The sequence below is a fragment of the Drosophila takahashii genome, chromosome 2R (genome assembly GCF_030179915.1).
Source record: "Drosophila takahashii strain IR98-3 E-12201 chromosome 2R, DtakHiC1v2, whole genome shotgun sequence".
In the NCBI taxonomy this organism is placed as follows: domain Eukaryota; kingdom Metazoa; phylum Arthropoda; class Insecta; order Diptera; family Drosophilidae; genus Drosophila; species Drosophila takahashii.
The window spans coordinates 32,741,522-32,767,089 of NC_091679.1; the positions used below are offsets into that span (position 1 = coordinate 32,741,522).

General features: G+C 45.2%; 9 protein-coding genes and 1 long non-coding RNA gene across 17 annotated transcripts; 5 read left to right on the top strand and 5 right to left on the bottom strand.

Annotated features, from left to right (window-relative positions):
• Positions 1-31: 31 nt before the first annotated feature.
• On the top strand, positions 32-2,246 carry LOC108060646 (uncharacterized). Its single transcript, XM_017146431.3, has 2 exons — positions 32-141; positions 205-2,246. Exon 2 carries the CDS (start codon positions 223-225, stop codon positions 1,636-1,638), a length of 1,416 nt encoding a protein of 471 aa, XP_017001920.3. The 5' UTR covers positions 32-141; positions 205-222; the 3' UTR covers positions 1,639-2,246.
• Positions 2,136-3,460, bottom strand: LOC108060655 (protein-L-histidine N-pros-methyltransferase). Its single transcript, XM_017146442.3, has 3 exons — positions 3,282-3,460; positions 2,941-3,225; positions 2,136-2,884 (listed from the first exon to the last, which is right to left on the bottom strand). Exons 1-3 carry the CDS (start codon positions 3,372-3,374, stop codon positions 2,345-2,347), a joined length of 918 nt encoding a protein of 305 aa, XP_017001931.2. The 5' UTR covers positions 3,375-3,460; the 3' UTR covers positions 2,136-2,344.
• Positions 3,461-3,898: 438 nt separating this feature from the next.
• LOC108060652 (lipase 3) lies at positions 3,899-5,321 on the top strand. Its single transcript, XM_017146438.3, has 2 exons — positions 3,899-4,121; positions 4,177-5,321. Exons 1-2 carry the CDS (start codon positions 4,029-4,031, stop codon positions 5,278-5,280), a joined length of 1,197 nt encoding a protein of 398 aa, XP_017001927.2. The 5' UTR covers positions 3,899-4,028; the 3' UTR covers positions 5,281-5,321.
• A 669-nt stretch (positions 5,322-5,990) lies between these two features.
• Positions 5,991-13,292, top strand: row (relative of woc). Its single transcript, XM_017146487.3, has 7 exons — positions 5,991-7,025; positions 7,085-7,389; positions 7,453-7,977; positions 8,034-8,124; positions 8,659-9,518; positions 9,584-9,951; positions 11,981-13,292. Exons 1-7 carry the CDS (start codon positions 6,137-6,139, stop codon positions 12,831-12,833), a joined length of 3,891 nt encoding a protein of 1,296 aa, XP_017001976.3. The 5' UTR covers positions 5,991-6,136; the 3' UTR covers positions 12,834-13,292.
• Ir51b (Ionotropic receptor 51b) lies at positions 9,960-11,842 on the bottom strand. Its single transcript, XM_017146488.3, has one exon. The coding sequence runs from the start codon at positions 11,771-11,773 to the stop codon at positions 9,983-9,985; it is 1,791 nt and encodes a 596-aa protein (XP_017001977.3). The 5' UTR covers positions 11,774-11,842; the 3' UTR covers positions 9,960-9,982.
• A 211-nt stretch (positions 13,293-13,503) lies between the features above and the next one.
• LOC108060647 (uncharacterized) lies at positions 13,504-15,300 on the bottom strand. Its single transcript, XM_017146432.2, has one exon. It carries the CDS (start codon positions 15,298-15,300, stop codon positions 13,504-13,506), a length of 1,797 nt encoding a protein of 598 aa, XP_017001921.2.
• A 135-nt stretch (positions 15,301-15,435) lies between these two features.
• On the bottom strand, positions 15,436-18,464 carry LOC108060711 (nischarin). 3 transcript variants are annotated; one of them, XM_017146522.3, is made up of 4 exons: positions 18,098-18,464; positions 17,807-18,040; positions 16,017-16,896; positions 15,436-15,954 (listed from the first exon to the last, which is right to left on the bottom strand). In XM_017146522.3, the coding sequence occupies exons 1-4, from the start codon at positions 18,308-18,310 to the stop codon at positions 15,809-15,811; spliced, it is 1,473 nt and encodes a 490-aa protein (XP_017002011.2). In that variant the 5' UTR covers positions 18,311-18,464; the 3' UTR covers positions 15,436-15,808. The 3 variants fall into 3 exon arrangements, with proteins under 3 accessions (XP_017002011.2, XP_070068774.1, XP_070068773.1); XM_070212673.1 differs by lacking the exons at positions 17,807-18,040; positions 18,098-18,464 and adding an exon at positions 17,658-17,786; XM_070212672.1 differs by lacking the exons at positions 17,807-18,040; positions 18,098-18,464 and adding an exon at positions 17,640-17,726.
• On the bottom strand, positions 16,946-17,742 carry LOC108060643 (ankyrin repeat and LEM domain-containing protein 1). The gene has a single exon (XM_017146429.3). The coding sequence runs from the start codon at positions 17,740-17,742 to the stop codon at positions 16,963-16,965; it is 780 nt and encodes a 259-aa protein (XP_017001918.3). The 3' UTR covers positions 16,946-16,962.
• A 226-nt stretch (positions 18,465-18,690) lies between the features above and the next one.
• GPHR (golgi pH regulator) lies at positions 18,691-20,852 on the top strand. The gene is made up of 7 exons (XM_070212674.1): positions 18,691-18,913; positions 18,975-19,245; positions 19,304-19,529; positions 19,598-19,782; positions 19,841-20,022; positions 20,083-20,268; positions 20,322-20,852. Exons 1-7 carry the CDS (start codon positions 18,872-18,874, stop codon positions 20,595-20,597), a joined length of 1,368 nt encoding a protein of 455 aa, XP_070068775.1. The 5' UTR covers positions 18,691-18,871; the 3' UTR covers positions 20,598-20,852.
• Positions 20,853-23,094: 2,242 nt separating this feature from the next.
• Positions 23,095-24,962, top strand: LOC138912753 (uncharacterized). Of its 6 annotated transcripts, none has more exons than XR_011418312.1 (5): positions 23,095-23,380; positions 23,453-24,100; positions 24,154-24,337; positions 24,417-24,579; positions 24,640-24,962. It is a non-coding gene; the product is annotated as an uncharacterized lncRNA (long non-coding RNA). The 6 variants fall into 6 exon arrangements; XR_011418313.1 differs by having other exon boundaries at positions 24,194-24,337; XR_011418310.1 differs by having other exon boundaries at positions 23,095-23,337; positions 23,421-24,104; positions 24,194-24,337; positions 24,640-24,961.
• The last annotated feature ends 606 nt before the right edge of the window (positions 24,963-25,568 follow it).

The window sequence follows — 25,568 nt, forward strand, 5'->3', positions numbered from 1 at the left end:
AACCAGTGAACTAGTTCATTTTAGTCGAGCGCTTTTTTTAACCATTTCACTATTTCTGTCAAACTTTGAAAAGTGTTTGGCCAAGAGGCCCTGAAAATGCCATAATACGATGAATTAAAAGTCAGTTAACAAAAATATTGGGTAAGAATATTCACCATTACGCATTGTAGAGCTTAATACATGTATTAGTTACATGCCTTTTAGGAATTTACGCCTTTAAATATGATGTCGGTAAACCCACCTTCGGGATCGTTCCTCAAATGCCATGTTTGCGTCTCAACTGAAGGCAAGATCTGGAAAAAAGTTATGCTATGTAGTACCGAAAAATCGAATGACCTAGAAGAAACCCTTGTGAGTCTACAGAAACTTCTGGAGAAGGAAAGTGTGCCGCCCAAAGTTATTTGCAGGGGATGCAAAATGCAGCGTTATTGCAGCGTATCCCATCTCCTGAAAGATCGTCCGGAACACCAACCCGTCTGCCAGGTGCTAAGGGATCTGCAGAAGTTCAGGAAGATCGATCATCCGCTGCTGCTGCACGGCAGGATCTCCGATCGCCGAATGCTGCAGTTCGTCATTTCCCAGCTTAAGCTGTTTGTGTGGACCAAGTTGGGCAGACCGCTCCTCCCGCGGGAGCATCAACTTCTGGGGGAACCCGCCGTTTGCGATATCTGCTTCAGTACTGGAGCTTTGCAGGACTGCGATGGATGTGCCGGAGTGGCCTTCTGCTCCGCCGAGCACCACAAACTAATCGGGGAATATCACACTCCAAAGGATTGTCGAACTCTGGCCATGATCGCAACTCCTTTCCGTCAATTGGACAGCATTGTGAATATCAGGCACTTCTACAAAGGATGTAGAATTAAGGAGAGCCATCTCATTGAGGCCTTCCGCAAAGCCACCAACGTGAGGATTAGCCCGACACCTTGGTCCGATCTGGAATCGTACCAGCTATTCGCCACCTGTTCCTCCTTCAGCGGCATCGGCAGCCTTTGCCTGGCCCTCACCCACATTTCCTGGATCCCTCATCCGGATAAAGCTGTCATCGTTTACGTGGTGGGCGCCACCAAGGAAACGTTAATATACTTCCAGGATATGCACTTGAATTTCCTGTTTCTGCAGTATCCAAACATTCGCCACTTGGAGTTGCACTTCATCGGGAAAACAATTGGTCAATTCGGGAAAATCGAAATTTCATTCCCTAAACAGCAGGTGATAAAACACTTTTATCCCCTGTCTTTCTTCCAATTTTCAAGCATTCTTCATGTGGATCCCACTTTGATTCTTATACTGCAACCCGATTTCATCGGCACTGGGACTATAACCCAGAATATTGCCAATTTTTTACAAAAAAAGGACACACTTGATGACTGGCAGGATTGTCTTTCAAGTATTATCCGAAGTTTTGGTGTTCCCATTTGCTATACGTCGATCTCAAAGCTCCAGGCAATGTCCGACTTCACAGCCATCAATAAGATGGCCAGGAGTAATAATATTGACATTAAGAGGGCCTACAACATAACCGACAATCCCTATCGTGAGATATTACCAATCCACAATCCCGCTCCACTGGATCCTGAAAGGATTGTATATGTCAATAACTACCTGGAGGTTGTTTTTACCGGAATCAAAAAGTATTAGTTAAATACTACCAAAGACTAAATAATATGATTAGTTAAAAGTAATTAAGAGAACCAAAGACTATATCTAATGACGATATTAAGAAGTTTCTGGTCTTACAATTTAAGATACTTTAAGAAGTATACAACATTCATTTCAAGCTTCAGAAGGCTATAGGAAAATACCGAAAACTTACAACTCACGATTTATAATTAAAACATTTACAAAGTATATCGACAACCGATATTAAGAAGTTCCTGGTTTTACAACTTAAGCTACCTCGCTACTTTAAGAAGTATAAACAATTAATTTCAAGCTTCAGAAGGCTATAGGAAAATACCGAAAACAACTTGACAATATTATTATTTTTCTTGGAATGCGGCTTAGAACACGCGACTTAAAGGTTAAACAAAGTATATCGACAACCGATACAACTTAAGCTACCTCGCTACTTTAAGAAGTATAAAAGAAATAACTTCAAACTACTCAAGACTATAAGAAAAACAACAAGTACTATGGTTTCGTTTCGAATGCGGCTTAGAACTCGCGCCATTTAATTTAAACATGTTTATCCATTTACATTTTTGGTAATTGTTTAAGAATAAATTGTTTACCTAATTTATAGCCTACATTTGTAATAAGTATAAATGCTCAGTTTATCAATGCAGCCACTTAGCTCTAGGAGGAAAACGGTTACAAATATTTCAGAGGGCTTGGAAGCTTTGATCTAAAAGGATTTCTTTGAAATGACAACGATTAGGTCGATTAGCCAGTAGAACGACTGGTGAAGATCGCCCTCGCACAAGTACGGTGCCTTGGTCCAGGACTCCACGCGGAAGCCGCAGTTCTCCAGCAGCTCCATGAACCGGGCAGCCTCCTCCTCGAACGACGCCTGCCGTCCGTTGTTCTCCAGCAGCGGGCGCAGGGGTAAATGCGAGGTGTTGGTCTCCACATAGTGCATGTAGGGCAGAACTAATGCGACCACGGCTCGGCCATTGGGAGCTAGAGCCACGTGAATGTCCTCGAGCAGCTTGAACGAATCGAAGCACCGGTCCAGCACGTTTAGGCATAGAATTAACTCGAGGTTCTGCAGGCCTTCGATCTCGGTGATTACGTTGAAGTTGAGCTTCTTCAGCCTGTCCCGCATGGTCCAACTGGCTTCGGTGGCGAAAACCCGCAGACCAGCACTGCCACTCAGCTCGGAGACGGTGTTGGCCACTCGCAGCGATATCTCGCCATCGCCGGCTCCAATGTCCAGTAACGTAACCTAAGAAAGATGAAAGCGGGTGAGTAATGACAATCTATGGAGGATTCTTCTCCTACCGGTTCGTCGCCACTGGCAGGTTGAAAGCCTCCCGCCACCAGCAACTGGCGGAACTGGTCCTCGGACAGGATGAACATGGAGCCGCGCTTCAGGAATCCATTGATGTCCGTCTGGGTCATGAAGAACTGGAGAATCGACCTGGCGAGGGCGTGCCACAAGTGGGTCCAGATGTTCGCCGACAGCGCCTTGGTGCGCTCCAGCCAGCTCACCGTGGTGGCGTCCGGCTCCAGGGGCACGAATCTGGCCTGGAATCTGGGGGGCAGCTCATGGTTCAAGCAGTACCACTGAAATGGAACCATATGCATGGGATTCTGCAGCACAAATCAAAATCGAGGTTTACCTTTCGGGTGTCTATGTCCTCCAGCGAGTTGTCGTTGTGAAATTTGGCATGGATCACTCTGGCCAAAGTGCCGCGGGGACGATAGGTAGCCATTTTATACAAAATTCTAATTTAATTATCTTTTATTTACATTTTATGATTGGGATTGTGATTGTGATTGTGATTTTTCGTGTTTGAAGAACTGGTGTGTGGTATTTTTCATGGTATTTATTTCCAGGGCTGAAAAGCGTGTTCTAGCAGGGTTGCATTGGGAACAGCTGAATGTGGCGCCACCTGGAGGTACATTTATTTTCAAACTGGTTAACAAAATAACGGGTATCTGATAGTCGAGTTACAAGAGTTATTAAATAACTCTATTCTTGCTCACTGATAATACAAGTTAAGGTCAGTGCTAGCATACTGATTCAAAGTTTAATCTTGTCCAGTTCATTGGAACACCTTGAGTAGAAACAGGAAATACTAATTGCTCCCAAACTCACAGCAATTATACGTAATCATAAGCCATCAAGATTAACGAAATGATAGGAAAGCCTTATCGCCGTTGACCGCTAGCCAGTTAAATCAACGGGGATCGAAATTCCCACACGATCTATCAGTCTTGTCGAATCAGACGAACTTTCAGGCAAAAATAAACAGCCATAAATTAGCCAGCCAAATCTAGGAATCCTTATCAAGTTCCTGGGGGGCATATAAAAGGCACGGGCGGCCAAGTCAGTGGTCAAAGCACCTGCACCTGTGGAATAAAAAATGCTGCTGGTTCAATTAATTGCGGTTCTTTTAAGTCTGGGCCTGGCCGTTGCCCTGCCTGCGGATGCGGGGCGAGCCAGCTCGGTGACCACGGTAAGTTTAAGGAGGACTTTTGTCCTTCCTATCTAAGATCTATCTATCTTTAAAGGTCACCATCGCCAGAGGACACGGCTATGAGATCGAGGAGCACGAGGTTCAGACCTCCGATGGCTATCTCCTGACCATGCACCGCATACCGTACTCCAAAAACACTGGTTACGATGGCCCACGTCCGGTCGTCTTTCTCATGCACGGACTGCTGTGCTCCTCATCGGATTGGGTCCTGGCTGGACCCCACAGTGGGTTGGCTTATTTGTTGTCCGAAGAGGGCTATGATGTGTGGATGGGTAATGCCAGAGGAAATACCTACTCCAAGAAGCACGCCACCAAATCGCCGCTGCTGCAACCGTTCTGGAACTTCGAGTGGCACGACATAGGGATCTACGATCTGCCCGCCATGATAGACTACGTCCTTTACCGCACGGGACAGCCTACAGTGACTTATGTCGGTCACTCTCAGGGGACCACCTCGTTCTTCGTTCTCAACACGATGATTCCGCGCTTCAAGAGCCGCATTAGTTCGGCCCATTTGTTGGCTCCTGTGGCCTGGATGGAGAACATGGAGAGTCCCTTGGCCACGGTTGGCGGTCCCTTGCTGGGTCAGCCCAATGCCTTCGTGGAGCTCTTCGGCAGCGCCGAGTTCCTGCCGAACACGCAGCTTATGAACCTTTTCGGAGCCCTTGTCTGCAAAGATGAGGCATTCACTCAAGCCCTGTGCACCAACACCCTGTTCCTCCTGGGCGGCTGGAACTCGCCGTATATTAACGAAACCATGTTGCCCGAAATTATGGCCACCACACCGGCTGGCTGTTCGGTCAACCAGATCTTCCACTACCTGCAGGAGTACAATTCCGGCTACTTCCGGCAATTCGACTACGGGTCGACGCGCAACAAGAAGGAGTACAGCAGCAAGACCCCGCCGGACTACGATGTGGAGGGCATCGAGGTGCCCACCTATCTGTATTACAGCGACAACGACTACTTCGCCAGTCTGATCGACGTGGATCGCCTGCGGTACACCATGAATCCGAGTGCCCTCAAAAGTGCATACCGGCTGCCCGAGGAAAAGTGGAACCACATCGACTTCCTGTGGGGACTCAATGTCAAGGAAATTCTTTATGATCGCGTCATTGCCGACATAAATAATGCATAATGTGCGCTTCGAATAAAGCGACATAACAATGTGATAGAAAAGTTCCACTGGTCACTACTTAATCGGGGGCTTTGGTAGCTAATGAGCCGATAATTTACGAGTGGTCATAAATTCAAATTGAATTGCTGACACTTCACCGTGACTAAACTACGAAAATAGCCTCTAGCCATTTCACAGTATTTGTTTAGTAATTTTTACTTGCCCACCGGTGTCATTATTTATAAGTTTATTTTAGGGGAAATACACTACAAATATTATCAAAGCTGATTCTTTACTTTTATTAGGTACAGTTAAATAAAACGCAATAAACGTATATGTTTAAACTACGCGCCATATTTCAGGGCTGCCATTACTTGTGCTAATCATCGATACTTGTAAATAATTTTTGAGTACTATCGCACTCTTATCGAACAGGGCTATTCCGTCAATGAATCCAGTGTAGTCGTGCAATAAAACATTGAAAAAATAAATAATTTATTATAATTAAAAAAATAACATAACATTCTTTTAATTTTATGCACATGTTTCGATTGCTCATTGTTAAAGATTCCCGGGCACCAATAATATTTCTCTAAATGGGCATTTTTAAAATTTAACACAAGCATTTAATAATTTTATATATTTTTTTTTTGTAATTAGAAAGTGTATAGTTTACTTTTTCGATACTATCGGCATTGTTAAATAAATACCACACGCCAGACCCAAGCCGATACTATCGATAGATGCCATCCTCACTCAAGCAGGTACATCCACGCGAAAAAAGCTAATTGCAGCGAAGAAAAATTCTTTCAGGCGCTAAATTGTTGAAAAATACCGCCCTCGCTGGCCCAGTGGTCGGGTATTCGTGAGCTCCAAGATGACGCGCGTAACGAGAAGTGAAATCTCCCTGGACATGGAGTTCTGGGTGGAGGAGCTGTCGCCGGCTCAGTTGGCGTACTACGAGAAGATCACCAACGAGCACAACGCGGTGAAGGGTGCTCTCAAGAGCGCCGTGAGCGCCAACGAGGGCAAGGAGCTCTTCAGCGGCCAGGTCTTCCAGGCGTACTCCTTCAAGGGCAAGGTGCTGCAGGAGCTCAAGGAGGCCACGCTGCCCAAGAAGCCTCCCAAGGCAGCGGATCCCCCGCCCACGCCCACTGCGCCGGCCAGTGGAACGGGGCGTGGTCGTGGCCGACCGCCCAGGCAGCCCTCCAACATCGCCTACCTGGAGTCCTCCGACGAGGGCGACGACGATGTGCCGCTGGCCAAGCGACTGGCCCTGTCGGCGGGCAAGAAGGCGGTGGCCGTGGCCAATGCCGCATCCTCTCCAAAGCCCGGCAAGAAGGCAGGTGCAGCGGCTGCTGCAGCCTCCTCCTCCGGCAAGTCATCACCCGTGCCCAAGGGCAGCGGCAAATCGCCCAAGGAATCCAAACCGGACATCGAGTCGCCGCCCAAGAACTACCGACCCGCCGAGGTTAATTCGGTGGGCGGTCTGGTGGTGGGCAGCACCGACGAGAGCAAGGACAGCAAGGACGGCAAGGATGGCAAGGACAACAAAATGCAGGGCAAGACCTATCCATCGCTGGTGGTGCTGGCCAAGCCGTTCCTGAAGATCAAGGACATGGCTGCCACACGCAGCAAGCTGGACTCCAAGGTCAAACTGGTGCTCATGCTGACGCCCAACAAGTTCTGCGAGTGGCTGCTCCAGGAGGGACTGCTCCGCGCTCAGCAGCACTGCATTAACCACCGCAACAACGAACTGAAGCTGGGTAAGTAGTAAAAGATTCCTTACTCTCATAAAATCTAATTGAATTCTTTTCTTATTTAGGCATTTATTCGGATGTAACCAAGTTCCCCTACACTGGTGGCTATGTGTGGATCAGCGATTGCTGCCCCTATCGCTTCGTGTCCGTATTCAACAATTCCATTTTCGAGGGAGCCCAGCACCCGCCCACATTCCTGCTGAAGCTGATCTACCACTGGGCCTGCCAGACCAGCATTCAGAATGTGGTGCAGTGGGTCAAGGTGGACAGTGTGTACATCAAGGGCATCTACACCTGGCTAAGAGCCATTTGCACCTTGGCAGTGCATCAGAAGTGCAAGAAGTTGGGCGGTCCCGGCAAGTTTGTCGAGGTAACTATTACATGTCACTTGAAAAGAGCCTTTAATCACAGTTTTTATTATTACTAATTCAAGGTGGGCGTAATTTCCCTGGGAACCACCTCACAGGACGGCTCCCAGCGGCAGGTCAAAGTGGAGGTTCTTGGCGTCTATGACTACGCGGAGAAATCCATTCGCCTGCGGGCAGTGGAGCCAATCACCGATGGCGATCGCAACTACAAGAAGCGTTTCCAGGCCATTCTGGAGCCCCTGTCGCGCTGGGTGCACAAGGACAGCACCATTTGCATTGATCTGACCGTGGACAAGATCACGCTCTTCAGCATGGGCTTCAAGAATATCGTTCAGGCAGCAGCCACCGACAACACGGCCAAGCACAACAACTCAGCGGTAATGGAGTACTTGCGACGGATTGTGCCGCGCATGTTCCAGAACACCCTGTCGCTGCTCTCTCGCCAGATGATCCAGCAGTTCCTCGACGAGCTGGTCTGGCGGGAATCATTCGGCACATATGCCTTGCAGGCATTCAACAATATTATCATACATATCGCCGAGCAGACGAGGGTTACCACCAATGAAACCATCACCCAGCGCCTGTATCAGGTAAATAAAAAATCAAAATAAGTATCTAATCAGCACCTAATGCCTCTTTCGTTTAGGTCGCCACCAATCCGTTCAAGGACTGGAGTGTCCTGCCCGCCAACTACAAGGAGACCCCGGCCAATGCGGCTCCCAAGCGCCTTAAGAAACGTTAGTACTTTCGTACTTTTCTAGCCAGTTTTCAATATAGGCAGTGAATAGAATAATTCGTAATGATAATCCACTAAGCAAGTGCCTGCGTTTCTCACTCCAAAGTGAAATGTTTTCGTTTTGTTTAACTACATTCTTATAATCGAAGCCAAATGATGAGCTCAGGTCAAAGCCTTTGTCCTCTGATTGTGTTGTGTGAATTGTGAATTTACGCAATCATTGGATGTGAAGTGTATTATCAATATGCACTCACATGGCGCACATAAAATTTAAGTTCTACTCTCTGGCATCATTCGTGTTAACTTATTTTAAAGCAATCTCTTGTGAGATAAAAACCAATAAACTTGCAAGAAATTTATTAACTGTTTTTATTTGAATTACTTTTTCATTTGGAGTGACAAAACGTAAAAAAGCAAGTACTAATTAAGCTGTTCTACCAGATTTCCCATAAAAAATGGACGAAAATGCTGCGTGAATTATTTGTATATCTCTTAAAAAGACAGCATTTTAAACCGATTCCTTATTTGTTTTCAGCAATCAACGATGCCGACTACGTTGTCTCCAACAAGGTTCCAAAGAAGGAAAAGGATCGCGAGAAGGATGTAATTCCCACTGGACCGAAGCGTGGCCGTCCACCAAACTCGTTGAACACTCCACCGCCCCAGGTGCCAGTTAAGAAGGGTCCAGGTCGTCCACCTGGCAGTACCAACCAGCCGAAAGGAGACAAAGCTTCGACCTCCAAGGCCGGACCTGCATCATCAAAGGCACTGTCCAAATCACTGGCAGCCAAGGCACTTGCCATTAAGACTCCTGGTAAAAAACCGAGGGAAAAGGATGTGAAGGTCTCGCTGGTCATTAAGAAGGAGGATGAGGATCTTAGGGGTCTGGAGGAGCTCTACTACGGCATTAGCGATGGCACGGACGAGTACTATGAGATCTTTCCATTCAGCACGCCCCGAACCGCTCACAACAATCTGGCCAAGACGGTGGAGTGTCCAATATGCCTGAACGGCGACTCCTTCGATTCCAATGAGAAACTGCAGACCCACTTGGTGTCGCACATCTCGCCCGAGGGCAAGCAGCATCAGTTCCAGTGCCTCTTCTGCCTGGAAAAGCACCCCACCGAATCGGTTCTGGCCAAGCACAATCAGATCATGCATCCAACCGAGACGAAGACCGAGGGCTCTCCCTCGTACTACTGCCTGATCTGCCAGCAGCGTCACAATTCCCTGCACCTGCTGACGGCCCATCTGCAGAAGGCGCACAGCACGCTGGAGCTGCCCTATTGGTGCCACTCCTGCGGCTATCGTTCGTCATCACACCGCGATTTGGTCAGGCATTTCTATGACGACCACAAGCACCAGAACTTCCTGCAGTGTCCTTATTGCTTGGATGTGAGTAGCTTTGATTAGTAATCCCTTCTTGATGTTTTCATTCAAATCATTCCCTTCTTTTTCAGATATTCTACTTCTCAAAGCGCGGCGTTGTCAATCAGCTGCGCATCGAACACTATTTCCTGCATTTGGACGAGCACATCAACAAGCGAGATCCCTCGCTGCGCTGCCAGAAGTGCTCGCTTACCTTCCTCGAGAAGGGTGATCTTAAGCAGCACGCGGTGCAACATCATGTCAGCATGATCAAGACCAACAAACCGGTGCGTCTCCTGCTCAACAATTCGCTGTTGATTCCGCCGCCAAAGATTCGCACCCATCACCGCGAGCAGCCGCCCTTCTCCACCTACAAGCGCCCAGTATTCTTTGCCTTCCTGGAGGGCAAGACTTGCGCCGAGTGCAACACGGATTACGCCAGCGAGGAGACGCATTACACGTGAGTATAGAATTTGTATTTATTTACTAAGTTAGGCAGAAAGACGCCAGGGGTAAAGATGCCAGCGCTCGACAGCGAAAACCAGGGCAGACAGCAACCAACCAATTCCCAAAACACACCAGCCCAGTCGCAAAGTATTCACATCAATAGGTTGATAGCCCAGGACATTGTCCAGAAATCTCACATATCCAGCGCGCATGGCATCATTGAAGTCGGAGACCAGCCAGTGCTGCAGCAGACCAGCATCCTGAATCCTCATAATGAACATGTTGAGGGTCGACTCCAAATGGCTGTCTATGCGCATTGGATAACCGATGTGTGGGGATCCCAGGCAAGCGGTTGAGAAGCGAAATATCGGCTTAAAGGCATACTGCTGTTGCATGGCAAAGAACTGCCAGCGTTCTTCGGTGAAAGGGTAGGCGTAGCTGCGATTGAAACTGAGCAGGGCGGACACCTGTTCACTGGCATTTACCCCCACCAAAAGCCGACTCACTTTGTCCACCAAACGAGGTTCAACATGGCGCAGAATAGTGCTAATTTCATACTCCTTGGACAGAACCTTTTGTTGCTGCTGGATGAGCTGTTCCACGCTATTCACTTGCTCGCCCACGACCATGGTTGTGAAAAAGCTGTCCAACTCAATGTTGTACCAACTTGTGGTAATGAATCCAAGGACAGAAAGTTGTAGGAAAACCATGTAGTAGCGCCACGATGGTCTGTAAGTTACTACGGGTGAGCTGATGAAGAGGATCTTGCTTACGGCATCCAGAAAGTTCAAACCCAAGCGCTGGGGCCAGGAAGTACCTGGTTTTGGACTCATCAAATAGAGAATTCCCGTGATGTATACAACTGCGAACGACAGAATATACCAGCTGTACAAATGGAATGGTCGCAGGAGGTACATATGTCTGGGGATCTCATTTCGCACTGGCACAATCAGGCAATTTCTGTATATTCCCAAGGGGTAACTCTTGACTGTCCTCTGCGGTGTGCTTACGTACGGGTGCATGGAGATCTCCAGTTGTCCGTCCATTATTAACTGCAAAATGCCGCTCATATTCACACTAGTCGTAGGGTCAAGACTCTGGTCGGGATTTGTGAGGTGTAGCGAGGCGTTATGATGATTCAGATACTCCACAAACGCGCGATAGGCATATCCCCGCACCGTCTTCCGCCCAGTGCCAGGTTCCTGGACATGAAATACTCTTGGAATATCATTCTCCGCTGGAGTGGACACCACATATCCCTGGAAATTCCTCGCTGCAGGTGGAAAAAGCGGATTCGAATGAATATCCAACTTGAAAAAACGCACCACAGGATACGGAGTGTAGGAGTAAATGTGATCTTTGTGCAGGACGAGAACGTTGAGGAATTGAAACTGCCAGAGAGTGTTGAATATGGATTGAATAGCCTTGTGGGAACCACTTCTTTGGGAACGCAGCATGATGATCAGACGAATGCGACGCAATTTTTGTAGACTTCTATCCAGAGTAAACCACACAACATCTTGTCTACCATGACAAAAGAATAAACCGATGGCATTGTTTCTAGTCATTCTAAAGTGGCCAAGGGGCTTGAGCCTTTCTGGTTGGAGAAATGCGTTCATCATTAGGCTAGTAACTCCCATTGTTTGGTGAAGCCAAATAATCAGGTCATTTAGATCCTCCCTTTTCGTATTGTGTCCCACGAAGATTGGGGTATTTATCCACTGCTCCCGAGTAGAGATGCAGCTTAGAATAGATTTCAACAATGACACATTGTAAGCACCTCTTGTTGGCTGTGATACTAGAAACAGGAAGAGAATTGTTAGCACTTTGAACATGGTGGTCAACTCGATTATGGCAGGTGAGAAGGCAAGGATATGGTTTATAAGCCAGCAGGTAATTTATTTAATTTGCTTTAATAGAGCCTGATTGGTCTTATCGGTGAAATTCATTAGTAAGGGTAAGGTAATAAGTTTTAAGATAGGGTTTTGCTGTAAGCCTTGTATGTAACCCCTCATTAAAAATACTTTCTTTTATATTTTTAGCGGTTGGCTGCACTGCGTCAAGTGCAATTATCAGACCTGTTGCGAGCGAGCTCAATTCCGTCATGGTGTCGATTGTAATGGAAACTTTGTGGATGCCATGGAGGTGAATATGCCGCAAGAGATGCACTGCATCTGCGGTTTTGCTACCGGCAACGGCAACAAGATGGCTCAGCACTTGGCCAACTGTGGCCTGAGCACCTGCTATCCCAGCTTGGAGGCGGCCAGCGAGAATGCCGTGAAGCGCAATATGCTAGACATGTTGGGCCTGGTTCGACGCGATGGCGAAACCTCGGGTGAGGGTGCCGAGATCAGCGAGGCTGCCGACGATGTTGCGGACCAGAGCAGCGACCTGTTGCCACCGCAGGAAGATCATCAGTTGCAGCAGCAGCAGCATCATCATGAAGTGGAGCACCAGCAGCAAATGCAGAGTGAGCCTCAAGCTGAGCTGCAGCAGGAATACCTGTCGGCGCCAGTGGAGCATGAACCCGTGCAGAATCTGCCAGTTCATCAGAGCATGCCAGTGCAGCAGAGTGGGCCCATACAGTTTGGGGAAATGGAGGCTGCTCCCGTAATGCTGGATCCCCAGGTGCAGCAGGTGCAGGCCACGCCGGATTACGCACAAGTGTCGGTGGTGCAGCAGCACCAGCAGCAGCAGCAGCCCTACGGACTGAGCAACTACGGCCAGAGCTCCCTGGCCACGGATATCGACATGCCGCTGATTGGAGAGCTCTCTGAGCCAAATGCTCCGCCGACGCCCCAGTTCCTGGGCGAGGTGCACACGCCCATGTTCGATGCAGTGGCCGCCGCCGAGCAGCAGCACTATCACGCCCAGCACCATCACCACCCGCAATGATACAGGCCACCCGGAAAGCTGAAATCACGCGACTACACTCTCCACTGGCAGAACTACTAATTGGAGTTCATCCCTGACAATTTGATTGCACACTGGCCATATCCCGGACTCATAAATGACATTGCAACTGACTGTAGCATGCAATATCCAGGCACGAACAATACAATACGAAATACGAAAATTGTATAGCATCTAATTAAGTACTTGTGACATTAATGATCCATCTTGAATGAAATCTCAATTGCACAAAGGCCTATTCTACCGGAATTTCGTACTTTCACGAAAAAGTAAGCAGAGATCCGTTTACCGCGGCATAAGAACTCCTTTACAATGGGATCTGCATCTTTACATTTTAAATATCTCTTTTATACATTACATAATTCACTTGGATATTGGTAACTAATCATTTGTAAATTACACAAATACATTGTAATTTTAATAAATCTACTTGTCCTTAAACCATAGCCTTTTATATTAGATGTTTCAATTAAAATTAAATATATATTGTGCTCGAAGGACCAAGCTTAATTGATACTTATCGCCTACATCATCATCCTATTTCTAGTAATTGGTAATGACAAATTATGGTATAATTGGAATGCTCAATTTTTATTGACAGGCTGAATTAAATAGAAATATAATTGGATTATTATAACGTGAATTGGATAAATTAGTGCCGATGGTAAAACCGCCAGCGTTCGCAAAGGAAAATTATAGCGGACAATAGCCATCCACATCCAAGGGTTGCCCAACCCAGGCGCAAGGAATCGATATCCAGGGAATGAAATCCCAGGACGTTGTCCAGGAGTCTAACGTATCCAGCGCGCATGGCATCGTTGAAATCGGAGACGAACCAGTGCTGCAGGAGTCCTGCCGCCTGGATCCGCATGATGAATATGTTGAGAGACGATTGCAGGTGACAGTTACTCCGCATCGGATAACCAATAATCGGGGATCCCAGGCATGCCGATGAGAAGCGAAAGATCGGCTTGAAGGCATATTGCTGTTGGAGAGAGAAAAACTCCCATCTTTCAAGGGTGAAGGGGTAGGCGTAGCTGCGATTGAATCCTAGCAGAGCGGACACCTGTTCACTGGCATTTACGCCCACCAAAAGTCGGGCTACTCCGTCAACCAAATGGGGTTCCACATGCCGCAGGAGAGTACTGACTTCGTAATGTTTGACCAGAACTTTTTGTTGTTGCTGGATAAGCTGCTCCATGCTATCCACCTGCTCACCCACCACCAAAGTGGTGAAAAAACTGCTCAACTGAATGCTATACAGGTTGGTGACCACAAATCCCAAAACAGTGAGCTGCAATGAAACCAGAATATACCTCAGTGATGGGCGGTAAACCCTCGAGGGAGAGCAAATATATATTATTCGGCTGATGCTATCCAGGATGTTAAATCCAATCCGCTGATCCCAGCTGCGATGATCCAGTCCAGGTTGAATCCAGTAGAGTACTCCGCTAATGTAGATTACAGATCCGAGCAGAAGAATCCAGCTCCACTGGTTGAGGGGCAGCAGCAGATACATGTGACGGGATATTTCATTTCGAACAGGGACTATTAGGCAATTGGTGGCCACTAGCAACGGATAGCTGTGATCGCCCATTGTCTCCGGCACGTCCACATAAGGATGCAATGATATCTCCAGCTGGCCATCCATTATGTGCTGCATCATCCGTCCCATATTCACACTACTATTGGTCGCATGGTCCTGCTGGGGGTTACTCACATGCAACGAGGCATTGTGACGATGCAGATACTCCACGAATGTGCGATATCCAAATCCTCTTATCTGCTTGCTTCCAGTCTTCTGATCCCGCACAAAGAAGACACGAGGAACATCATTCTCCACTGGTGTGGATACCACATAGCCCTGGAAATCAGTTGTACTTGGCGGAAAAAGCGGATCGGATTGAAGATCCAGCTTAAAGAATCGAATTACCGGATATGGAGTGTACGAGTAAATCTGATCCCTGTGAAGAACAAGAACATTGATGAACTGAAAGTGCCATAGTCTCCTGAATATGCCCATTATGGCGTTGTAAGATGCACTTCGTTTGGTGGGTAAAACGACAATTAGACGAATACTATGTAGTCTTCGAAGACCCTTGTCCGCATTGAACCAAATCAATTCCTGGGTGCTTTGGCAAAATAACAAGCTGACCGAATTGTCCGCATTTATATTATAGTAACCCAGAGGATGTTGCTTGTGGGCTGGAATAGCTGTATCTACCGTGTGGCAAGTTACCTCCATTGTCAGTTGAAGCCAAATCATCAGGCCATTCAGGTCATATGAATTCGTGTTGGCCCCCAAAAAAATGGGGGTATTTTTCCAATTCTCCCTGCCGCGAAGGGCTGTCAGCACGGATTTCACCAAAGTCATATTGTGACCTCCTCGGATGAGTTGCAACTGGGCGCGGGTAGAAAGCAGCAAGAGGATTACAACAGTTATGCGCATGGTGGTTGATTACGCTATGATTTCATTGAGTCCTTGCATCAGACTTATATGGTAGTAAATAATTGAAGTAATTAAATATAATAAGTGTTGATTGCCCTTATCACTGATCAGAAGGAAGGAAAAAAAGATATTGCATTACTTCTTTATTTAGGATTTTATTCAATGATTTGTCAGGATATATAATCACGTTTTTTATTTAACTATTTTTTTTTTGGAGGTGAGCATTGATTTATTGCACTTCGAGTGGACAAAAAATATTAAACATTCATACATTATATTATTTTGAAAAAGTATGGAAATACACAAAACACGTAAAATAAATTATAATTACGGCTAAACATGGGAAATATCATTGCACGAAATCTTTGAAATTTTTAAAAGTCCACAACCTTTACGGAATATTTGCTATTGGGGGTTATCGCAAGAAAAATCAACCAGTAATACTTTTGAAATTTCACGAAGAGATTTGTGATGTTTTGGAATATAGAACCTTGCAGTCTGCGAAGGATCACTTTTGTTGCTGTCGTTGCTTCGACTTCAGTAGAGCAGACAAAACCAAAGCAGTATCTAGTTCCTGCTGATTACCAGGCTCATTGTCCAGAGATATTTCAGCAGCACGTTCGTGGAATCGAGCCAAGACGCGGGAACGATAATCTGAAGGGTTGTGAGATTTTCTTTATAATAACTATTTCAAAATATAAACGTGTAAAACTTACCCACACTACCCGCTAGTGGATTTCCAGTGAGCCGTAGAGTTTCTAGAAGCGGAAGATTGGCGACATGATCGACCTCGTCGAGCTCTTCGATTTGATTGGAGCTAAGATCGAGATTGACCAGAGAAAGCAACTTCCGCAGACCACTTAGGGTCTTGATTTTATTCTGAGCCAGCTTCAGTGTGACAAGATTTCCCATCGTCAGGTGCCAGTCAACGCACTCTGCTATCAGATTTCCGGACAGCGAAAGCAACTGAAGGTGAGGAAGTTCGGCTAGATTCTGGACGGTGCGTATACGATTCTGTTCGAGAATTAGGCGTTTCAGCTTAGGAGCAGTTCTCACACTGCCATCGATTTGGGTGAGCAGGTTGCCAGTCAGATCCAGCTCGGTTATCTCCTGCCACGCGTCCGCACTAACCAAGGCACTGCCGTTCGAGGAGGAGGAACCAGAACCGGAGGTGGATGCAATGATTGCCTCTGGCAGCAGGCTTGGCACATCACAGTGCTTGTGCAGATTGTCGCACAGCAGCACTTGGTTTATGTTTTGTATGGTTGTGTTATGCACACAGATTGTCTGGAGAGTGGGCTTCAGAAGCTCGATGTCCACAATGTTCTCCGTGGACAAGGCCGAAAACTTGAGCATCTTGAGATTGCGAAAGGCATTCAGATTGAAGTTTAGTCTGTTCGGAATGATATTACTGCGACCGATTGGCACGTCCACCGTGTTGTAGTCCTGGGCATAGCTGCAATTGTCCTTGACCGGGGTAACCACCAAGGCCACAAGCTGTGTGCAAAAGTCCAGAACATGCGAGAAGTCGTATTTACCACCACGATCCAGGTTTGGTGGACAGGGAAGACTTAGCCGCTCACTAATGGCAAAGACCTGCGAATCGAGGGTAAAAGTAAAAACATTAAGTATTGTACTATTTTAAAATATATTTAAGTTATATTAAGCTGCCATTGCAGCTTTGAGTTCTTCAGTTTTTGTTTTCTTCAACGGAAAAAGTTCTTTCTCTTCGCTTGCTAGGAATTTCAACATCAATTTGTGGAGCAAAGCTATTCCCAGATACTTTCGCTCCTTACTTGATAAACTACTTCGAGCTGGACCGCAGTAAACACCCAACCGCCGGTTGGTCAGATGATTCATACTTAGGGCATCAATAACAGATGCCTCACGAGTTTGCGCATCTTGTGACGAAATCCCTTGGAAAGCTCGGACTAGCAAGACCCCACGATTCGCCCTCCAGATGGACACTATTAATGCCAATTTCGGGTCCTTAACTAACGTAATGCTGTTGCTTTCATTCAGAAATTTCTGGGCTTTTTTTAAATGAACATAAGGGCGGGTAGCCTTGCCTTTTCCTACATAGAAAATGGCTCTGAGAAAGGTATACCAAACATCCATGAGATGAAGACGACCAGCTCGTTCCCTCAGCTTATTCGTAACTCGAGGATCCAGCAGCAAATAGTTGAAGTAATGCCGATTGATGCAGTCATTATCTCGATACCATTTACTATGCTGTCGGACAAACTTTTCAAGGTGACTGATCTTTTTAAAATTGATTTCGGAATTGATGGTCTTTTCCAGCTCTGCAGAGAAGTTGGTCTGATGTCTGTGGAGCGTACCCAGCGAATAGTTAATACCTCTAGCATTGACTAGGCTGTCGAAGATATTTCTAAGCTGCAATGGGCTCGTTTGGATCAAACCAAATACTAATAATTTAGACATGTTTCAGTGTAGGATCGTGAACTTAACAAGAAACTCAAGGGGATTACATATATTTTCAACTCACCTCCAGGGCCGACAGGTTGTACTCCTTCTTGGAGCTGAGCAGTGCATCCCCGCTTTCGTTGAACAGCTTGGCAAGATCCTGCAGGAGATATATGATGTCGTACTTGTTGAAGTCCAGGAATTCGGCCAGAGCCCGCGGCAGTTCTGTCCGGAAGTAGATGAGGAGTTCCTGGAGATATGTTTCCAACTGTTCGCGGCGCTGCTCCAGAAACGAAGGCTGTTTATTCCCGACCAGCTGGGAAAAGGGTATTATTTGCATAAGTGGATCCCTCATAATTATTTGGGGGCGTACCTTCTTCGGCGGCAGCAGCTTCTTGCTGATGGAGATCTCCCCGACCAGCTTCTCGTGGAGACTTGCAAAATCCCTATAGCGCCTCTCCACCACCCACTCCACCTTGCCCACTCGCAACTTGATGTCGTAGTAGGTTGTCCCGCTGGAGTTCTCGTTCGTGAACTTCGGTATCGTCACCGCGGTGTCCTCGTGCTGGCGATAATAGCAAGCCATTGCTGTCCTTTCCGCGTCCCTGAGATTTTGTCAAGCATCCGGATCCGCATCCAGCAGGTAATCATTGATAAACATCATCAATCAGCCAGTGTTGCTAGTGGTGGTGCCAAAATCGAGAGAGAAAGTAAAACGGAGAAATAGCTAGAACTGGCTATAGCCAATAATAAGTTACGACCGGCTGTGTCGAAAGGAAATTACCAAATTGGTGTTTTTATTTTAATCTCCTGTTTTAACTTATCAATTTAAAATATGCCGTATAATAAATAGTTTATTTTTATAAGCTGTAAATAAGAATTATGAGAATATAGCTACAGGAAAATTGACAACACTGTCTCGCGCTTCAATTAAGTACCAAATGGTATATTTTCAGTATATCAGCAGCCCGTCCTCAAGTGCTATCGAATAATCGATTGTTGGGCATTCGGCTTTTTTGTTTATATTTCCTTGTTGGCATTTTAAAGAACGTTCTTTAAGTTAATTAGTTTAACTAAGCAATGCCAGTAAACAGGCGAACTAAAAAGTAATTGACATATCCGAGCTGCAGGGAGACGAGGCCTAAAAATGGCCTTCCTGGGCGATTGTGTGATCGTGTTTGTGTCGCAGGCAAGTGGGACTCTTAATTTGGATATGGGAGTTAGAATAACTCCTGTTTACTTAATTGCAGATGGTATTCTTTGCCGGCGGCTGGCTCTTCTTCAACAAGGAGCTCTTCAAGCACTATGAGATACGCCACATATCCGTTCAGCTGATCTTTTCATCCACATTCGCCTTGTCCATAACCATGTTTGAATTGATCATATTCGAAATCATCGACGTTCTGGAGTCCAGTTCGAGATACTTCCATTGGCGACTGGGCCTCACGTTGCTGCTCCTTATGACGACGGCTGTGATACCTATATACATTTGCTATTCTGTGATACACAGCATTTCCTTCTGTAAGCGGACCTCTATATAAGCTCAAGTGACGCCTGTAACTTTAGCTTTTCTTTCCAGTTTCCGATAGATGGGTCAGAATTCTGACCACATTCTGTTGGTTTGTCTTTCTCTACGGACTGTGGCGGATTGGCGAGCCCTTTCCCTTGCTGAGCGCCTCCCATGGCATCTTTACGATCGAACAGGGCGTTTCCCGGATTAGTGTGATTGGGGTCACCGTAATGGCCATACTCTCCGGCTTCGGTGCCGTCAACTATCCCTACACCAGCATGGCCTACTTCATCAAGTAATCGAATTGCTATAAAATTCCCTCTTATCTCTGTGTGACATGCACTTAATTCTCGTTTTTGGCAGGCCAGTGTCTCGAAATGACATCATCTGCTTCGAGCGACGATTGGCCCTGACGGTAGACATGCTGACGGCCAAGAAGCGTAGGATTGCCCTGGCCGTCTATAATCACAACAAGCTGCATCCAGCCAAACCTAGAATTTGGGATATGCTAACCTCGGCAGTGCAACGCAACACGAGCAATGGCGAAGGTTGTTATATATGCAATCACAAAATATATTTGTTTACTCATGCCATGCACTCTTTCAGACATCAATCAGTTAAAGCAGGAAGTTTACGGCTTGGAGGAGCTGTTACGCTCTGTTTTCTTGGAATTAAGTTCCTTGAAAAACATGGAAGAACGCCAAAGGTGGTCTCAAACGTTGAAGGGAAAGTATTTCAATGTCCTGGGACACTTTTTCAGTGTTTATTGTGTCTATAAGATATTTATGGTATGTCAAATATTTATAAAATATTTTTCCCCTTTACTAATAGCTACTTTATTATCTTAGTGTTGCATCAACATCATCTTCGATAGAGTGGGTCGCAAGGATCCAGTGACACGTGGCCTAGAGATTGCCATTCATTGGTGTGGCTTTGACATAGACTTTGCCTTTTGGAATCAGCACATATCATTTCTGCTCGTCGGCTGCATTGTGGTCACCTCTATAAGGGGTTTGTTGCTTACTCTCACAAAGGTGGGTTGATAAAATTTTAAGATTTTACAAAAGCTAAGTTTAACTTCTTACAGTTCTTCTACCGCATTTCATCGAGCAAGTCGAGCAACATTATCGTGCTGATTTTGGGACAGATCATGGGCATGTACTTCTGTTCCTCGGTGCTGCTGATGCGCATGAATATGCCAGCCGAGTATCGGGTGATCATCACGGAAGTTCTAGGAAATCTTCACTTCAACTTCTATCACCGTTGGTTCGACGTCATATTCCTGGTCAGTGCTTTGACCACCATCATTGTTCTCTATCTGTCTCGCAAGCCAGTTCGCGTGGACGATTCCGATCTGCACTGATTCAAGCTTGAGCGCTTGGGAGAGCCCTGCAGCTCTTCTTTTAGGATAAGCAGAATTGATTTAGAATCAGTTAGCCTAATTATTGCAAGCTTTAAGTTATGTAAATCCGTGTATATACATACCAGTGTGTATATATGTATGTAATGCAGAATAAGATATTTAACTCTATAGCGATGCACAAAAATCAAAGTTACATATGTTTCTTTAAGTGAAATAAAGCAACGAACTGTTACTCTCTAGAAAAGTACTGGGAAATATTCCCTGCTTAAAATATGGGGAATTTATACGAATATCCTAACTCCAGCTTTCAAAAAGCTCTTTAGCTGTTTGATTTAGGTCTTTAGGTTACGGTTACCAGTTGCCTGCCACAACAAGGTTAGCTCAATGTTGAGTGAGTCACGTCCTAACATTTGAGCAGTTAAAATTACTACAATATTTCATTCCCAACATTCCCCTAACTCAATATATTGCTCTGTAGCTTCTTGAGGTAAACTGTAAGGAATTGTTGGGTAACTAAGTGGGCGTAAGCTTAGAGAGGGAAGTTGTAATGGGCTGCTAGTTTGGGACGGGTAGAAAATTTGTGTACCACAAATAATAAATGTAAATATTGTTTTAAAATAATATTTTCCGCCCGTTGGCATACTTAAATATTATCAGCTATGAATGAGTAATTCATACATACCTACATGTAGTTTTCCTTTTAAATAATAACGCCCTTTAAGAAGTGCGGCCTAGGTTTACTGGAAAAATATTCCCCATCATTACTCGCTAACACCTGAGGCCATTTTTAAAGGAACTTCTTAAGCGCTCAATTCCATTTCCTGCTACTTAGGGGCTCTTAAAAGAACAGGACAAACGGCAACATAAAATTGCAATTACAATTAAAGATGGGCAACTTTTTAAAAGTCCCGAAAAAACGAGATGTTACAGCACAGAAAGATAAAAATTGTCAACTGTCTACGGTCCCAGGCCGCCCGGATAAAGATATAACCATGTGCGCATTTGCTGGGTAAAAATGCCATTAAAATGTTGCGGGTGCCGCAGATCCAACCGAGCGAAAAGCATTTCGAGTGTCTAGATGAATAAATCATGGAATAAAAATGATTGAAGGGTTCCCAAAGGGCGACAGAAAGCGAGTGTGGAGAAGCCGAGAAGGTTGCGGACCCAAAACTGCAGTCAAAAGCGCAATATATGGCGGGGAATCAATCAGCTGGAAGCCCAATGAATCGGTAACCAAACACGGTAAAAAGACAACGCTTTGCTTAATTAGACAGAAAATAGCAGGTAAAATGGGGCTCCGTTTGCCCCCCTTTTGCGTGTTTACTTTTAACCTTATCGATTTCATCGATTAGTGATTGATAATGTGTGCTGGCCTGCTCCACTTGCTCGGCCTGGGTCGACTTCATGGCCATTATGCAAATTTGCCGAGCAATTGATTAGAATTTCACTTACATTACGCATACGCCCCCTATGCCACCGTTGGCATAATTAACGCTGCATGCCCCAGTCACGGTGGGCTAATTAGCATAAATTCAATTAGTGTCCTTGTTTGCACCTTCGGTTGTCTCCGAAGTCTAGTTTCCAAAGTTGCCCCTCCATCCTTTCCCATATAATATATCTAGCTGATCTTATTGACAGGAAACATATGGGCACTTCCAAAAAAAAGTCCACCAAGCCAAAAACCTTGAAACTTGAATAAAACATATTTCCACATGATTTCGCCCCGATATTAGTTTCCAATTAGTTGGATACTGAGCTTAACTACAAATTTGGAGTATAGTTTGATTATTTTTATGACAAACTCCACCAATATACGCAAAAATCAGTTTTTGGCTATTTTTTTGTTATTTTTTGGACCTGTCTTCTGTTGTTAATTTATCCTATAGGAATGCTAATATGTGACATTTTTCTGTACTGAATGCTTCATTCACATACTAAACTATTAAGTTAAAAGCAAAACATCCAGCAATTGAGAGATAGAGGTAAAGAAATCCGCTTTACAAAACAGTCGGAAAAAATGTCCCGAGCGACATGTCCCGAGCGAATGTGGTTGAAACTGCATACAAAAAAAACGGCAAAGAATTTTTGAGTAAAACCAAAAGCATTTTACAGCGACATGTTTGAACAACATTCTTAAAAAAATCGCATTAAAATATTCCATCAGAATTCGCTAATTTCTGGTGTTGTATGAACTTCCCCGAAATCCACTTCTATTTTTGTCCCGAGCGAATACGGCAGTTTTTTACCGATATCTTAAAAACTAAAAGTGGTACAAAATCAAGATTTTTACAAAAAATAGAGCTTGGGAAGAGTGAAAAGAAAAGCCCATAATTAAAATTAAAATCCATTGCCAACAAAATCCCCCACCCCTTTTCCCTCATCTCTTGATGGCCCTATGCATATTTAGCATATTTCCGTCTTGACATTTGACCTTTTCTCTTGCATTGCGTCAGATTCGCAACGCCTGACTTTCAGTTTCAGTTTCGGTTTAGCGTGAGGTAGCAACTGGCGTTTGTTCCGACTGCGGTTATCTGTCTGAGTCTCGCCTCGGGACAGGAGAAAGACATTAGCATAAGCAGGCGGCATTTGTTCAGATTGCCGACGAATTTGTGACAAGTTATGCAATAGGTCTTCAGTTAGATTTACATACGATTCCCCGTGAGATAAATGTGCCAGGGATAAGAGCACGTGGGGGATTTTGTTGGAGCTTGGAAAAAATGTATTTTTTTCCTTTAATCAGGTGAGCAGATAAATGGTTTCAAAGCTGGTTGAGTTCAAAAAAGGTTAGTTTATTACAAAGAAATTCTTGAATAATTTTTGTAGCAAAATCTTCATTTTCTGAAACTCTTAAATAGACAAGTGGCAAAGATTGGTTGAAATCGACATTAGCTCGATCAGATATTTTTTCCTCATCCGCAGTCAACTGGATCTGGCTTAATGACCATCGTTCGCCATCCATTTAACCTTTTGCCTTCGCTCTGGTCCATTTAACCGCGTCGATTGCCTCGGTCCAAGTGTTCCCACCTAGCAACGAACCAACTAATTAGGACACCCATCCCCATCGACGAGCTGAGCGACTCATTAGCGGACGGCTCCACATAATTAAAGCAGCGGTTCCGACGGGCGAGAATGCAACAGCACAGTAATCAAAGCACTTGGCAATTATTACATTGATTACCAGATGAAAGCCATAAATGCCCGAAGGACGCGATGGTCAGTCCACAGAGGAAATGAAAAGAGAGTCTCTTGTATAGGTAGCAATATCGAATTCATTAGTCCTGACATGAGAGGATTATCCACCTAGTCGTTCCACTCTTAAAGTTTCAAAGCTGAATACGAAATACCACCACTCAGTGCCGATTCGCAATCAAATTATTTGCTCTATAAAATATTTAAAAGTTCTGCAACGTTCCCAGGCCGTGGGTAATGATAGCAGGGCAATTGAAATTGACAGTCGAACAGGGTTCCTAACCAGGTTATTAATATTTAAAAGGATTTAAGGGGTATGTAAGTATATAAGTGTAGTTACAGACAAATCATTAAAATTTCTAATTAGCTACGGCTTTTAAACCTATTTATTCTATAATACTGAGCAGACACCCTGTTTCTGTAAACGTATTAACGTTTTTTGCTGCCCAGCCTTGATGTATGTGAAACATGGCACTTTTTGTATCCCCATCAGAACTCAGCTGTGCGCCATCATCGTGGATAATCATGATGCTGCTGATACTGTGAGTGAGGTGAGTACAGGGGGCAAATATCTGTATAGCGATGTAATAATTAAATGAGCGTTCAATTTAAACATACGAAATAAAAAAGGACACAGCGTGTGAAATTAACGAGTGACCCCCAGCGAAGGTATTTGTGATGCAGGTGCCTTTCCCACAGCCTCGCATTTTTATCTGCAAACTTTGCGAGGATTATTGCTCCATTTTGCGCTCCAATGCTTTTCGCAGAACTCACGCCAAAGTTTAACGGGCACGTAAGTGTGCCGTCGCCCCATAAAAGTGTCATAAATGTTGATAAGGCATGTTTGTCATAGGTGAGACTGTGTGTCAGCACCTCTGGCTGCACCTGCAAGATTGTCCTGGCGGAGGAAGAGCACCAAAGTGCCAAGTAGTTGGTCGACCCAATATTCCGCAGATTGCTTTATTACCCTCCCAGCGAGCACAATGTGGCTGCTGAGCTGAGCTATGTATTTGCGGGGATTTATGATTTGCATGCCAATTTGTCAGCTTATTAGACGGGGCTCAAAAGCCATCTTTACTACCGAAGGAAGCGGTGAGACATCAAGGAGATTTTTCGCTTAGTAGTATTTGTGCATAGGCAAAATGGAAAACATCAATAAAAAAATTGTATTATTAATATTGCTTTTTTGAAAAATAAATAAAATAACATACATTTTTATCATTTAGATTTTTAATTGCAGACATCCACAAAATATACTTTCTCATAGTGAAACAAAACCAATTTAAAGTTTCTAGGAAGTTTGGGGACCAAACTGTGATCAACTTTGAAATATACTATATCTTTTTTTTCTGTGTGACCACTAATTTCTCTTACAGTGAAATTGCAGCCATTTTTCCATTAGCGAAAGAACAACCCATGATTGTGATTGTACCGCCAACTGGCCATTTCCAGGGAGCAGCTGACGCTGTCAGTGATGGCCTCAATCAGAGCTGTCATAAACAGCGGCTGTGTCCTTCCGTCTGTGTGAACCCGTGGCTACACGATGGTCCATCGACAGGGCAGGATATGCAGGATACTTTCAGGATGCCAGCGAGGCGGACGAAGGGGGGGATTGAGGAAGAGAACAAGTGACACTTCCATCGGTTGAGTTTTGTATCTCTTTTGTGGGGCCATCCAGTGCTATTAATATGGAAATTATGCAAATTGAATTGACTTTCGCCGAGCCTGCCTGAGGCCCATTAAGCGGTATTTAAGTTGTTTTCTCACTGCGAAGGTGTTTAT

Coding starts and splice junctions, on each gene's coding strand:
- LOC108060711 (XM_017146522.3), bottom strand. CDS start 18,310: ATGGCTTGCTATTATCGCCAGCACGAGGACACCGCGGTGACGATACCG. Junction 16,897..17,806: donor ACAACCTGTCGGCCCTGGAG/GTGAGTTGAAAA, acceptor CTCGATTCGCAG/GTCTTTGCCATTAGTGAGCG. Junction 15,955..16,016: donor TCCACTAGCGGGTAGTGTGG/GTAAGTTTTACA, acceptor ACAACCCTTCAG/ATTATCGTTCCCGCGTCTTG.
- Ir51b (XM_017146488.3), bottom strand. CDS start 11,773: ATGTTCAAAGTGCTAACAATTCTCTTCCTGTTTCTAGTATCACAGCCA.
- LOC108060647 (XM_017146432.2), bottom strand. CDS start 15,300: ATGCGCATAACTGTTGTAATCCTCTTGCTGCTTTCTACCCGCGCCCAG.
- LOC108060652 (XM_017146438.3), top strand. CDS start 4,029: ATGCTGCTGGTTCAATTAATTGCGGTTCTTTTAAGTCTGGGCCTGGCC. Junction 4,122..4,176: donor GAGCCAGCTCGGTGACCACG/GTAAGTTTAAGG, acceptor CTATCTTTAAAG/GTCACCATCGCCAGAGGACA.
- GPHR (XM_070212674.1), top strand. CDS start 18,872: ATGGCCTTCCTGGGCGATTGTGTGATCGTGTTTGTGTCGCAG. Junction 19,530..19,597: donor AGCATGGCCTACTTCATCAA/GTAATCGAATTG, acceptor CGTTTTTGGCAG/GCCAGTGTCTCGAAATGACA. Junction 20,023..20,082: donor GTGTCTATAAGATATTTATG/GTATGTCAAATA, acceptor TTATTATCTTAG/TGTTGCATCAACATCATCTT.
- LOC108060655 (XM_017146442.3), bottom strand. CDS start 3,374: ATGGCTACCTATCGTCCCCGCGGCACTTTGGCCAGAGTGATCCATGCC. Junction 3,226..3,281: donor AGGACATAGACACCCGAAAG/GTAAACCTCGAT, acceptor GTTCCATTTCAG/TGGTACTGCTTGAACCATGA. Junction 2,885..2,940: donor CTGCCAGTGGCGACGAACCG/GTAGGAGAAGAA, acceptor CATCTTTCTTAG/GTTACGTTACTGGACATTGG.
- LOC108060646 (XM_017146431.3), top strand. CDS start 223: ATGATGTCGGTAAACCCACCTTCGGGATCGTTCCTCAAATGCCATGTT.
- LOC108060643 (XM_017146429.3), bottom strand. CDS start 17,742: ATGTCTAAATTATTAGTATTTGGTTTGATCCAAACGAGCCCATTGCAG.
- row (XM_017146487.3), top strand. CDS start 6,137: ATGACGCGCGTAACGAGAAGTGAAATCTCCCTGGACATGGAGTTCTGG. Junction 8,125..8,658: donor TCCCAAGCGCCTTAAGAAAC/GTTAGTACTTTC, acceptor ATTTGTTTTCAG/CAATCAACGATGCCGACTAC. Junction 9,952..11,980: donor AGCGAGGAGACGCATTACAC/GTGAGTATAGAA, acceptor TTATATTTTTAG/CGGTTGGCTGCACTGCGTCA.